This window comes from Dipodomys spectabilis, unplaced genomic scaffold (assembly GCF_019054845.1).
Source record: "Dipodomys spectabilis isolate Male_0828 unplaced genomic scaffold, ASM1905484v1 ptg000050l, whole genome shotgun sequence".
Classification (NCBI taxonomy): Eukaryota; Metazoa; Chordata; class Mammalia; order Rodentia; family Heteromyidae; genus Dipodomys; species Dipodomys spectabilis.
In genome coordinates, this window is record NW_024870727.1 from 4,309,809 (window position 1) to 4,324,019 (window position 14,211).

General features: G+C 35.6%; 1 protein-coding gene across 1 annotated transcript in view; it reads right to left on the bottom strand.

Moving 5' to 3' along the window:
* The window catches only part of Naaladl2 (N-acetylated alpha-linked acidic dipeptidase like 2), a 910,349-nt gene that overhangs the window by 198,812 nt on the left and 697,326 nt on the right, over positions 1 to 14,211 (bottom strand). The window contains exon 10 of the mRNA XM_042678909.1: positions 7,894 to 8,040. Within this exon, the coding sequence (XP_042534843.1) occupies positions 7,894 to 8,040 (147 nt within the window). The remainder of the gene's footprint in view (positions 1 to 7,893; positions 8,041 to 14,211) is intronic.

A 14,211-nucleotide genomic window follows, 5' to 3' on the forward strand; every position in this document is an offset into this window, starting at 1 on the left:
TTTAACAATAGATCATTAATAAATTAGAGATTATTGTCATTTAAGTGGATAAATGAAAGTTAAATAAAAATTAATTCCTAATGTGATAAACATTTGCATATATTATTCAGAAAACAAAATCTATTTTGGGGAATCAGTCTTTAGAATTTTAGATCAAAAATGGGCAAGAACTTCCTCAAATGAAGCAAATTTGATCAGGAGATAATAATGCCATGTATCTCGGTACAATTTTTTTAGTGGTTTTGCTAAAATAAAGTACAAAGACTAGGCCAGAAAAGTGCCAAAAGAACCTTTCTTTCTGGTTGGCATAATTTGAAGTAGAAAAGATCTGAGTATTGAGTAGCTCAAGCTTATTATCCTAGCTGCCCAGGAATCTGAGGTACATAGGATCACAAGTAAGCAGCAAAAAGCTGGACTGGTGGCATGATTCAGCTATTAGAGTGCCAGCAAAGCAAACAAACTGGAGTGAGAACGAAGATATTAGTGCACTAATATATTGCACTACCTTCAAATTCATAAAAAATGAAACCAGAAATTCTCATCTCAGAGTGAGTGGCATTGATTAAGTATGTTTAGCACTTCGTATGGAGCACGTTCTATCATATACTGCAAATCACTTGTAGAACACAGAGTGAAACAGAACTCTTCTGGTTATTATAATTGACATTTATACTAACAGTATCTATTAACTAAGAAGGGACAGGAGCAAGTTCCAAACAGAAAATAGTGATCTCCAAATAAAGTACAAATTCTTCTTCTATTTGGAATAAAGCATGATGTATCAACATGTAAACTATTTATTACTTTGATCCAAAATATGTATATATTTGTTACTGAGCTGTATTTTACTATATCTGCAAATATAAATTATCGGTTTTACTCTATAAAATTTTCCATGTCAAAGTCACATACATACATATGCACGCACACACATATGCATGCACACAAATACTTTCCTACATGCTGTTGAATATTAATTCAAGAATCTCAATTGGGAGGGTGGGATGGGAAGAGCAAACAAAGAAGGAGGCAACAATGCTTGATAAGAAATGTACTCATTACCTTGTCCATGTAATTGTAACCCCTCTGTATGGTATTTTCACAATAAAAAAAAAAGAATCTCAATTGTCACTCAGGACATCTAGCATGTAAGGAAAAGCTAATAAAAACTTTCAATACACTAATGCTACTTAGATTTGTACCTATGATTTACTAAATGATATAGAAATAATGATATCATGACTTCTAATATATAAAAGCTATAATACCCATTCAGCCTATTATTATTTAAATGTCAAATGCTCTATTATAGAGGTAAATTTGGTTTAAAGTAGAATGTTTCAAGCAAAAGAGCAAGAAATATGAGGTTAAGCAGAGTGAGGAACCAAAGCTTCTGTCTGTGGCATGAAACTTGATAGGTTATGAATTGATCTCTTGATATACTAAGAGAGGGAGGCCCTCTGACATGGCCTACAGGGAATAACTAGAGCAATCTGGAGCAAGGATTGTGTGGAACAGCTGGTAAGTGACAGAAGAAATGTGCCTTGGACCACCAACCTGTCATAAATATTGCACTCTTAATCAGAAAGCATCTGTCTTTTTATTTCCTTCCCAGCCATCTCTGCCTCAAGTTTAATCGATGCAGAATGCTTCTCTTAACAGGTGCACTAGTGTTTACAAATTTAAACCCTTATTTAAATGAAGCTTACAACCAGAGATGTTTCAATTAACAGCACAATACCTTGGAAAAAGGAATCACATTAACATTTGGGCAAATCCAAAGCTTGTTTTGCACTGGTGAAATTTTGTTAATAGAAAATTAAGAGTACAGATGCCACAAGGAGCTAAAGAAGACTGGAGTTTAAGTAATTTTAGAGAAACAATATATCTGAACGGGACTCACATAAAATATTGGGAAAAGATGTTAAAAATGTCAAGGTCCATTAAAAATAGAACAAATAATGTCCTGCCAACCTGTAAAAAAATTATTTTTATATCATTCACTTTTTCCCTACAGTATAGTTTTCCTCTTATCAAGATTTAATCATTAAAAAAGGTTTTATTCTGTTATCCATGGCTTTGGGGTTCAGCTTCAGTTACATACAATTGATCATAGTCTGTAAATATGCAGTGAAAATTCCAGAAATAAACAATTCATTAGTTTCAAGTTGCATTCTTTTATTACTGATAGCATAGTGAGATTGGGAGCCAGGTTTCTTCATCCTGGCACAGAGTTTATACAGCTCACGTCTCTGCAGTGTATCTGAACAGCGTACACTACTCCCCTATGATTACTTAATCCTGTCAGTCATCAGGCTGACTGATGCTCTCACTGCAAAAGAGCTCAAGCAGTCTTTCTTTGATTTAACATTGGGTCCTAAATGTACAATAGTGTAATTGAGAGCTGTATTATAGTATATTATCATTTGTCACCATTGTTATTCACTACCTGGCACCAGTTTGTTTTATCATAGTCATGTATGGAGAAAACAGTCTTACAGAGTTCAGGGGTCTCTGCCATTTCAAGCATGCATTAGGGTTCTGGAATGTGTCCCCAGTAGAAGGGTAATAGTCTCATATTTGTCCTTACATGGTAAAGAGCATATATTTTCAGAAATTCTAATATATACAACATAGCAACATAGGCTAAATTTTAGGTTATTCCTTCAAAATGTGGATAAAATTTGGTTACTTTAGAATACATATACTTTTGTGTGTGTGTGAAAGCAAGAGAATTGTTCATTGTAGGTATTTGTTTAAAATGAGTACACATAACCTGAGTTCCAGGGTTCATGCCTGTAATACTAGTTACTAGGTGGCTGACATCTAGGGGATCACAGTGCAAAACAAAATTGGTCTGCAGAATCTATGAGATCCCATTCTAAAATAAATAGCAAAAAGCCACACCAGAGGTGTGGCAGAACATCAGCAGGAATAATCCAGCAAATAGCATAAGAACCCTAAGTTCAAATCCTGGTACCAGCACCCCCCAAAAATGTCATAGATAATATAGAGAAGCCAAGTGAATATTGAATGTGATATAAATCTGTAAAACCATGGCCTCTCTGTCCTCTATTCTCTCTTTTTATTTATTTATTTTACAGAAAGAGGAATTGAACAATTACTCTTCTTAACTAAAGTTTAATTTTCTATTTTTGGGGGGAGGAATATCAGTATTGGGGATGGAATTGAGGGCCTTATAGTCTCCCTCACAGCTAGTGACAATCTGCTCACAGCTGGTGCCCTACCACCTGAGCCACACCTCCAGTCTATTAACTGCACTCTTAGACAAACACCATGGCAGATTCTTTGGGAGAGATCATGGCAAACTTGGGAGAGCAATGTTCAGTCAGCTGATTATTTCCATGGAAAAGGAGAACCCCAATATTTCCAAAAATTTATTTTTAATAAGCAAATTAAATTGGTGGACTGAATCTTGCCCTTGGGCTTCTAATTTGGAACCTTTTATGCAATAGTTTAAAATGTGGGCTGAATGCCAAACAGATCTGAAGGGAGCTTCTGTGCTGACTGTTCAATGTCTTTGTGACCTTTAATATTAAATTCCATTTCATTTTCAGTGAAAAAGGAGTTAATGGTAGTAGCTGGATTATAATTTGTAAAAGATTAAATTATAAAAGGTATACCTTGTTATAATACCAAGCTCTCAATAAATGATAGACATTGCCTAGATGAAGATAGAGAAACAGTTGGGAGCTGGTCGCTCATGCCTGTAATCCTAGCTATGCAGGAGACTGAGATATAATACTCAAAGTCAGATAGGGCAGGAAAAAAATACACATCTCCAATTGATCAACAAAAAAGCCAGAATGGAGCTGTGGCTCAAGTGGTAGAGTGATAGCCTTGAACACAAAAAGCTCAGAGATAATTCCCAGGCTCTCAGTTCAAGCACCAGTACCATCACTAAATATATAGACAGACAGAAAGACAGACTGGCAGACAGACAGATTGAAAGTTTTCAAGTTAGAGAAATAGAGGCATGTAATTTGAAAAAGGATCTCTGTAGCTTGACGAATGATATACAGATACATGAAAACTCGGGGTTCCTAATTCCTAGTGTACCCAGCTATCTTCCTAAATATTGACCATTAAAATTATATTTTAATTGTAATTCTAATCGAAATTTGAAATAAGCTTTATCTTAGATTAGTATTACTACCCCAGCATGTTTATGAGGGCCACTCTTTTGGAAGACTTTGTTCCAGACTTTCACTTGAATAGTTAATATTTGAATGCCGCAAGGCCATAATTAATGAAAGATGAGGAAAGACAGAGGAATTGTTGCAGAGTAGGTAAGCTAAGTAGACAGGATAACTAAGTAGGCTAGATTAGATTTTGTGATGGAAATAGAGTATTAGTGAAAAATGCTGTTGAGTTTTAATAAAGCCAATGAACTAAAGCAGTTTAGTTTAAAGCATTACACCTCTTGGTAGTTTCACTAAGGTTCTGTGGGTTTTCAGTGTTAGGAGATGCTTATAAATGACAGGTAGCTCTTTGAAATATTTTTGTAATTATTCTATACATCTAAAATTATCTCAAAATAGAAAGTCAAGGAACTGTATTTTCCCAAAGTCTCTTAAGTAAACTATAGGTACTGTTAGTGGTTTGGGAGGGCACAAACTTCACAAATTTGAAATGTATTATGATATTGAAGTTAGTTATCATGATCCTTACAGAAATCCTTTTACTCTCTTACTGTACATTCTTCAAAGCACACCTATGCCTCAAACTTGGAACCAGTCAATTAGTAGCTGGAGGCCTTTGTGTCTTGGTAGATATTTATTTAGTATCTGGGGACAATTTACCACAACCAGTAAGTATACATTCAAGTTGTTGATGTTTTGTTGCTTGTATTTATTGAATTAGCATTTTTGTGGTTATCTTTGTGTTATAGCATACATTCTTCTCACAGCCATGCATCAATAGCTTCAGAGATTTGTAGGAGTATAAAATTTGAGACAGAAATGTTAATGAATTAGCTCTGAATTGCCAACACAAATGTAAACTGAAAAGAGTAATCCATTAAAAGGAGAAATTGCAAGTATGTACTATTGAAAAGCTGAGTTTAAATGATTTGTTACATATGTATGTTGTTTGAGAAGAAACATTGTGAAAAGTAGCTGCAAGAACAATGATGTTTTCTTCAATGGCATTTCCACAGAATGTTTCAGGACATATTTTGTAAAACTAAGGGTATGGGTTTAAAAAAATGACTACCCCAGACCTTGTGTCCAGAAACCTAGACTTAGTTGTGTAAACTTGGAAAATAAGTTAAATTCTAAAAGTTTTAATATTCTCACTAGAAAGTTGGGGTAAGAAAATACTTAAATCACAGCAGTGGTGAAAATTAAAAATAAATAATACTTAGAACAAATATGAAAGTTTCATTAAGTGTCTTACAAGAAGAAATATTGTTATTGCTTTTATTGTTATTGCTCCTGTATTATTGTGACTTATTGGAAAAATTACCTGTAACAATGTGCATTATAAAAGAATTGAAAAATTATATTTTAACATTCAAGCAAATTAATGATGGGACTCTAATTTCCTTAACTTCTTTACTAATTGACATAATATAAACATTATTACCACAGATAAAACTCTTCTATAGTTACAATTCCTCATAAAAGCTGTATCCAAGTATTTTGCTATAGGCTAACCCAGAAATAAAGGTTAGTATTTGTTCTTTGGGGATTTCACACAAAATCCTCTCATCCTAAGCATTCACATTTTGTAAGGGAAAAATCCATTGAATAATTCTCTCAATCTTTGCTACTCATTAGGCTAAAATCTGAGGACCAACTTTGAAGCCAGCACAGGCAGATAAACCTGTGAAACTCTTCTCTCCCATTAACCTGCATGGGAAATGAGGATCTGACTAAAGTGGTGAAATACCAGCCATGAGCCAAAAAACCTATAGGACAGCACCAAGGCCCTGAGTTAAGCCCCAGTACCCAGTAAACATACGCACACATGCACACACACACACAGACACACACACACACACACACACACACACACACACACAATTCTCTCTACAAAATCAATATGAGCAAGGTTATTTTTCATAAATGATTGGGTCTGTTTTTAGCTACTTTTACAGAATGGTAATAAAAATATTTTTGATGTTGAGAGTTAGATGTTTGGGTGTCACTGGAATATTTGCTTAGCTCCTTCAGACTAAGCCAGATCAGCACAGTGTTGTGAGTTCTCACCACATCACCAGGCCTTGTTTCCAAATCTTCTCCTATTCACACCTGAGATCCACCCACTGTTGTTCATCAGATGACATCCTAGGAAATTTGTTAATTGTCAATTGTTAATAAGCTCCTCCCTTGCCAGGAAGGGTCCTAATCTTAAAAGTTGGAAATTTTCCACCAATACGTTGTCCTGCAGTCAAATAATAACCACTGTGATGGTCATAGTTGACGGAGCCACAATCTGAGCTCAACATTAACTAATGTTCAGTTTCATTTAAACCCTACCATAGTTCTATGAAGTAGATTCCTAAGTACACCCAAGAATCTCGTTTGTAAAATTATGCTGAGCGAAGTCCAATACTTTGCCTACAAAGTGTCAGAGTCAGAATTTTGTCCAATTCCCAAGGCTATACTAGATTAGTTCTAAATTCTTGGCAGAAATGTATAGCAAAATGAATTAGACACATGGGAAAAACTGCTGGTGTTCAACTTGCTAATGAGATAGGAGCTGAAACATTGGGATGGAGGAAATTAGAGATATATCAGGCAGGAAAATTGAAAATGACTTGATTTCTGAATTCACTGGAGATTTCACAGGAGAAGACATACCTCTCCAACTGTGCTTGTTTTTAACCAATGGCATGTTAAAATTCTAACATACAAAGCCAGAAAAGTCCAGAAAAATAATATTTCCCATTTCCTATAATGGGAAACCTGGTTTCATCCATAGTTTCTCCCTTTCATGAGTTTGGGTTGTCATTATTATGTATTATGTGTTATGTATTAGAGTTAGTGAGGATTGACTATCTCCATGGCATTTAAAAGGGGAGGGCCTAGAGGATAGCTACAGAGAAATGTGAACTAAAAGTTGCTAAAAAGCTACTATGTAACTAGAATCAAGATTTCCACAGATCATGGAAAGACATTCGGCACATCACTATTTCAAGAGCAATGTAGGCTTCTCTCAGTTAAATAGTCATAATTATTTTAATGTAAAAATTATTTCAAACTGACTATTCTCTAAACCTTTAAATAGTTCTCAATAATGTGTGACCAATTTGTAAAGGAAGATAAAATATCCCAAAAGATTTATATTTATACTCTACAATGATATAATTCTGAGGTGAAAAGGAATGACATCTATCCCATGGATGAACACAAGCTAATTAAGATAAATCATACTTTCGAAATATTTCTTGGGATTAAGATGGTGGTTTCCTTCTTCAGAAACTGTCATCTCTTTTTCAAGCAAGCAAACTATTGACAGATCTTGGGTGGCTCATTCACCAGGCTCCCATAACATAAAGCTGATGAAATGCATTTTCCCTCAGGCCAAGAATGGAAGATCTATGGCCTATGTCATCTGTTTCTGTGAATACCAAAGATTACAATTATGTTTTGATGTTAATCCAACGACTACAAATTTCTGGTTGCAAAGCATACTGTGAAAATGTGAGTGACAGCATAAATCTTTTCCAAATTGAATTCGACACAATTGGAAAGAGCTGATGTTTTCAAATACTGTTAAAAGTCTCTGAACAAGAATAACGCTCTCATTGAAGCCACTTTCTAGAGTGACCTGTTTGGTATGACAGACCAGAAGCCATAATGAAATTGAATTCGTCCCAACAGCTTCACTGCCTATGACTGTGTTACATTGCTTAGAAACAATCACCTCCAAGGCCTTCTTGTCCTCATACACGAACTGCACAGTGGGAATTCCAAGATCGTTGATGAAGTACTGGGCATCTCCTTGGATCTGTACAGAACTGACATTGTTCTCCCAGCAATGTGCTCTTCTGGTACAGTTGAACTTAATTTTCTGAAAAAAAATTAAATGTTTAATGGGTATTATGTTTTGCAGGCAACCTCTAAGTCATTGCTGCTCAATATGGTCCATGGTTCAGAGCATTAGTGTAGCGGGGGAGTGTAATACTTAAAATCTACATTCAGAACTACCCTGTAATAGCACTCAGGCATTTATCCACAGGAGAGTAAGTGAGAAAATGATAGAAACAATGTACCATACTCTTTACAGTGTCCAAGCTTTACAAAGAGCCCGGATGAGCCACAACTGGGTAATGTATCAAGAATGGGTCATATACACACATATAAATTTTTGTATGTATATATATATATATATATATATATATATGAAATGTATGCTACATATATTATTACATAACATGCACACACAAAAATGGAATATTATTAACCAAGGAAGAATAAAATATAAAACAAATGGGTCTGCCATCCATTACATTATATGGAATATATTATATGGAATCCATTATAGTAAGCAAAGTAAGCCAGATTCAGAAATAATTTTTTTTTTTTGGTTGGTTGTAGGGCTTAAACTCTAGGTTTGGGCGCTGTCCCTATGCTCTTCAGCTCAAGGTGAGTGCTCTACCGCTTGAGCCACAGCACCACTTCCGGTTTTCTAGTGGTTTATTGGAGATAAGAGTCTCACGGAGTCTCCTGCCTGGGCTGGCTTTGAACCGCGATCTTCGGATCTCAGCCTCCTGAGTAGCTAGGATTACAGGCATGAGCCACCAGTGCTTGGCAGAAAGAAAATATTGTACGTGTTTTCTCCTTTAGAAACACTAAACCTAAGGCAGAAATATGCGCGTTCACACCTAAGCGTGACACATGAACATATATATATATATATATATATATATACATGAACATATATATATATATATATATATATATATGTTCATATATATACCTATGGACATGCACGTATATTAACATTACATATCGTTCTGAGTACAGACTATGTAGGTAAGAAACCTGATAGGACCCATTGAAACAACTTGTAGTGGAACAAGAATGACTGTGAGGGAGTGGACAGCTGTGTGGTGTATAGGAGCTAACAGGTGGGGTAGGTGACAAGAGAGAAGAAAGGAGAGGAATATGGTCACAGTACTTCCTATACATGTGTGGAAATGCAACTGTGAAGCTGGCTGAAACTGGTTTGGGAGCGGGGAGAATAGGGGTAAATAAGGGGGTGATATATATACATACATATGAGCATATATAAATGCTCATATTAAAAATGAATCCCCCTTGCATACCCAATTGATGCTAATAATAATAAATAAAATGTATGGCTAAGGAAACATGCAAGTGCTCAGTGTTTTGTGTGGTGGGCATGTTTGGAGTTGGAGGCAGGACTATTAAAACCCTGTTCTGGGGTCCTGATACTCACCAAATTGTGACAGGCTTTGGCCACTCATGGTTGCTCATTTTGCTTTTGAAGTATTTTATTATACGTATATTTTGAACAGAACAAGTTTAACTTGATTTTTTTAAGAAAGGAATTTTGACTCATAAATGTTATACTTAGAAGTTTTTCTATTAAAGGATAGAAAAGTAGCATGTAACTCTATTCTTAAAATATTTTTCCCCAAACTATAGACCAAGTAAGGAAATTCATGCCTATAATCTCAGCTACTCAGAGCTATCTAGAGAATCATAGTTTAAAAACAGTCCAGGCATAACATTTTGAAGACTCCATCTAAACCAATAAATCTGACCTCTGTTCTATTGTCATAATTGTGCAGGAAGAATGAGTAGGATCTCAGTCCAGGCTAGTCTGAGTAAAAATGTAAGCTTTGTTTGAAAAAAGTCACCAAAGCAAAAAAGGCTATATGCATGATGCAAGTAGTAGCCCAACTACCTCGTAAATGCAAATCCTAATCAACCAAAAACATAAATGATAAATAAGTAAAATATTTTTGAAAGAGCCTACAGAAAGAAATCCTTCATTAAGTTATATGTACAGAAAAGCAGCCATAGAGAAGGGAAACTTAAGCTTGTCCCTCTGTGTGTGTGTGTGTGTGTGTGTGTGTGTGTGTGTGTGTGTGTGTGTGTGTGTGTGTGTGTGTGTGTGTGTGTGTGTGTGTGTGTGTGTGTGTGTACCAGCTCTGGGCCTTGAAGTCAGGTCCTGGGCACTGTCCCTTAGCTTTTTACACTCAAGGCTAGCATTCTACAATTTGAGTCACAGTTCCACTTTGGGCTTTTTGCTGGCTAATAGGAAGTAATAGGAAATAAGTCTTCCCAGGCTGGCTTTGAACAGAACTCCTCTGATCTTAGTTTCTTGAGTGACTGCAATAACAACTGTGAGCCATTCAGGCTTAGCTAGGTATTTCTTTTATATTTTATTGTAAAGGTGATGTACAGAGGGGTTACAGCTACATAATGAGTACATTTCTTATCCAACAGTGTTACCTCCTCCCTAATTTTCTACCACTTTCCTTCCCCTTGACTCCATTTATTCCCCAAGTAGTAAAGTTCATTTCCAATATAGTGTCTTGTGATTATCACTGTTGCATTGGTTCACACTTTGTCTTTTGCCTAAGTAGCATTGTCTAGCTTATAAAAACAAATGTTTTACTTTGCAAAAATTAATTAAAACATTAAATACTATGAAAGGCTTACTATTTTATTACCTTTTTAATATTTTTATATTATAAGGTTACTGTACAGAGGAGTTACACTTACATGAGTAAGGTAATATGTACATTTCCTATCGAGCATTGTTACTCCCTCCTTTGTTTTTTTCCCTACTATCCCTCTCTCCCCACCTCCCCAAATCCTGCCCCCCTGCCCCCATCAAGTTGTAAAGTTCATTTTCAACATAGTGTCTTGTACAACTCATTGTTACAGTGGGTCATCCTATATCCTTGTTTCAGCATTTTGTTATTTCCCCTTCCCCTCACCAAATTAGAAAAATGTATATACAAGATGCATTCACCAGAATCAAATACAGTGAAAACAGAAGTTATACCATGGGGGAGGAACATACAAAAGAAACAAAAAAAATCACATAGTACATTAAAAACAACAGCAACAAAGAGAAACCTCTTATGATTAATTGTTATCTTTAAGTAGTGGTACAAACTGTTTTATTTCTACGTGTCAGTGCATGAGTTGAATGTATCCTAATCAAATATCTCCCCTTCCTTCATTCTCTCCTATCTCCCCCACCCTCATCCATCCCTCCAAGTTACTTCATCCATGTTCATATATGTACATTGAATATTATGACTCACCCACCCTTCTTCTCTCCATTTGTCTATTCCTCTTCCCATAACTCTGCCCCCCAACACATGCTCTGGCTTCCTACTATTCATTTTTTATTAAACTATAAAAACAAGTTTTTTTATAGCTAGCATTATTAAAAATGCCTTCTTTAAGTTCTGAAATCTAGAGTCTATGCACAATGCAGGCATCCTAATCATGAGACAGAAGAAACTTAGTTTCACAGGCAGTTGCTGTGGGTCATGGGTATAACATTTACTGTCAAGCATGAGGTAGGGGCTCATGGCATCTTGTCTCTGAATCATAACACTGACTTTATAACTTTGTATGTTCCTTTACCATGGTATCGTTCTGAAAATAAATTCAAATATATCCTTTCAAAAGACTTGAAGGTCAAAGTGTGGTACCACACACTGAAAATAATCCTATCGGAAGAGACTAGAGGATGGAAGGATGGAGAGTTCGAGGTCAGTCTGTGCTGTACAGCAAGATGTTGTCAGGAAAAGGAGAGAAAAAAAGAAACAAAAAATTACAGACTTATAAGGTGCAGATTAATATTAAGAATGTCCCTGATTGAGGTCAGGACCTTATATTGCTGCAATATTGTATGTCATTAAAATCAGGGTTGAGGGGGGAGATGGGAAGGGATGGGAAGGGGAACAAAGGAGGAGGCAACAATGCTTGATAAGGAATGTACTCATTACTTTGCCCATGTAATTGTAACCCTTCTGTATGGTGTTTTCACAATAAAAAATTAAATAATAATAATAATAAAATCAGGATTTGATAGAATCTGGTATTTATTTTGCTAAATGCCTAGGAGATGAAATGGAAGATCATCATTTAAGTGTTCTGCATTTTCTTTTGTAAGGTAGCATCTGCAGCTTTTGAAGACAGTACGGACACTTACCGCCAGTTTTAATACAGGGTTGATTTCAAATGATTTTGTATAAATAACTCACAAAATACTTTGGAGCTCCTTAGCTACTCTCCTTAGACAGATTTTTGTTCTTTACAGAACAAAAAATGGCATGTATGAAAAAGCTGACAACTCAATTCTACCCTATGTGTCTGTCAAAGAATTAACTTGTTAAAATAAACATATTTATTTAAGTACAGACATTGATATAATTTTCATTTTGTATTAACTGCAAAAGAAAACACCAGGTTCATTTGCAGTATTCAAATCCTAGTTAATGACATAAAACAGATCAAATGTTCCCTGGACACCATTCAGTCAATTTGAATGAGAATATTGAAGATCAGACACTACAACACATTCTTTAAAACATTCAAATTCAACTAGAAAAAAGAAAACAGAAGTACCATAAAGTATTCAGAAAAATATGTGTTCTTAACATGTTATAATAATGTTTATTATGTTTAGTAAATAGAAATTCTTTATATATAGTCTAATACTTTGAAGTATATCTTCTCTGAGAGCACTCAAGATCATTCTATGCCCTCCAAAGTGGATATAAAACTCCCATGGGTGTAAAAACATCAAGAATTTAAATATTACCAGATGTCTAAAACATCTAGCGCTAATGCTTCTCATATATTTGTCTCTAAAATAATTATTTTTTCTTCTCTTCCCTTTTTATTTTCTTTACTCTTTTCTTCTTTTCTAATCTTTTCTTCTTCTTTGTTTCTAACAATAGTTCTAATTTATCCTCAACCTTTTTTTGGACCAGGACATTCTATATAAAACCAGTATGGATTTTCTTCAAATCTCTCTGCTCTTAGTATAACTTGACTTTAATATTTTCATTTCATTCTATTTTGATGGTTACTTCTAGCTACAACATTATTTACAGGAAACTAGAAAGGTCATATCTGGCTTTCAGGATTATATTCTTCTTCCTTACTCTAGTTGGTTGTATTTCATCCATTTTCTGAAAACTCTTTTTCCAAAAATTTCTACTGTTACTTCTGTCCTGTATGAACTCCTTTAGTAAATCAACTAAAATAGTGACAGTGTATTACCAAGAGAGAATTAAAATTATTCTTCTGAATGTTAGAATCTATGAGACTATTTATCTAATGCTAAGTATGGATTGTTTACAGAGATGGGATAGAAGCGAGTTGGCTGATCCAAGGGTAGCTAGAGATATTGATTCATGAGGGCTATGTCAGAGTCAAATCCAATTGGATGCTATGCCTTTCAAGGAAGCCTGTGCAAGGTTAAAGGCTCCAAAGATGACACAGAGCTCTCTGAGTCATCCTTGGGAGCCAAGGCTCCCATGATGAGCCCTGACTCTCAATGAAAATCTTGCAATAATCTTATCTCAATACCCCCAGCATAGTTTCTCTCTGTCCAACACACACACACACACACACACACACATACACACCACACACCACACACACACACACACACACACACACACACACACACACACACACACACACAGAGGTTTATTTTCTTCTTTTTTCTTTTTTTATTGTCAAGGTGATATATAGAGTGGTTATGTTACATAAGTAAGGTAATAAGTACATTTCTTGTCAGACTTGTTACCCCTTCCCTCATTCTCCTCCTACTTTCCCTCCCCCCACACTTAGATTCATCAATGATAAAAGAAAATATATTACCTAGATTTCTATGCTATTGTGCCTTTGTTCCTCAGTAGCCACAATGTCATATACTGCGCCTGAAAGTATCTCCAATGCAGACTGGGTATTTCCTCACAACTTCCACACTGGCTGCCAGGGGTTCAGATGTAGAATTTTTAAGACAAAGGAGGCTGAAATCTGAGGATTGAGGCTCAAAGCCTACCTGGGTAGAAAAGTCTGTAAGATTGTTTCTCTAGCTAATCAGTAAAAAGCCAAAATCAGAGCTATGGCTGAAGGGATAGAGCACAACACTTGAACACAAAAGCTGAGGAACAGTGCACAATCTTGAGTTCAAGCCCCACTATAGGCAGGTGCACATGCGTGTGCGTGC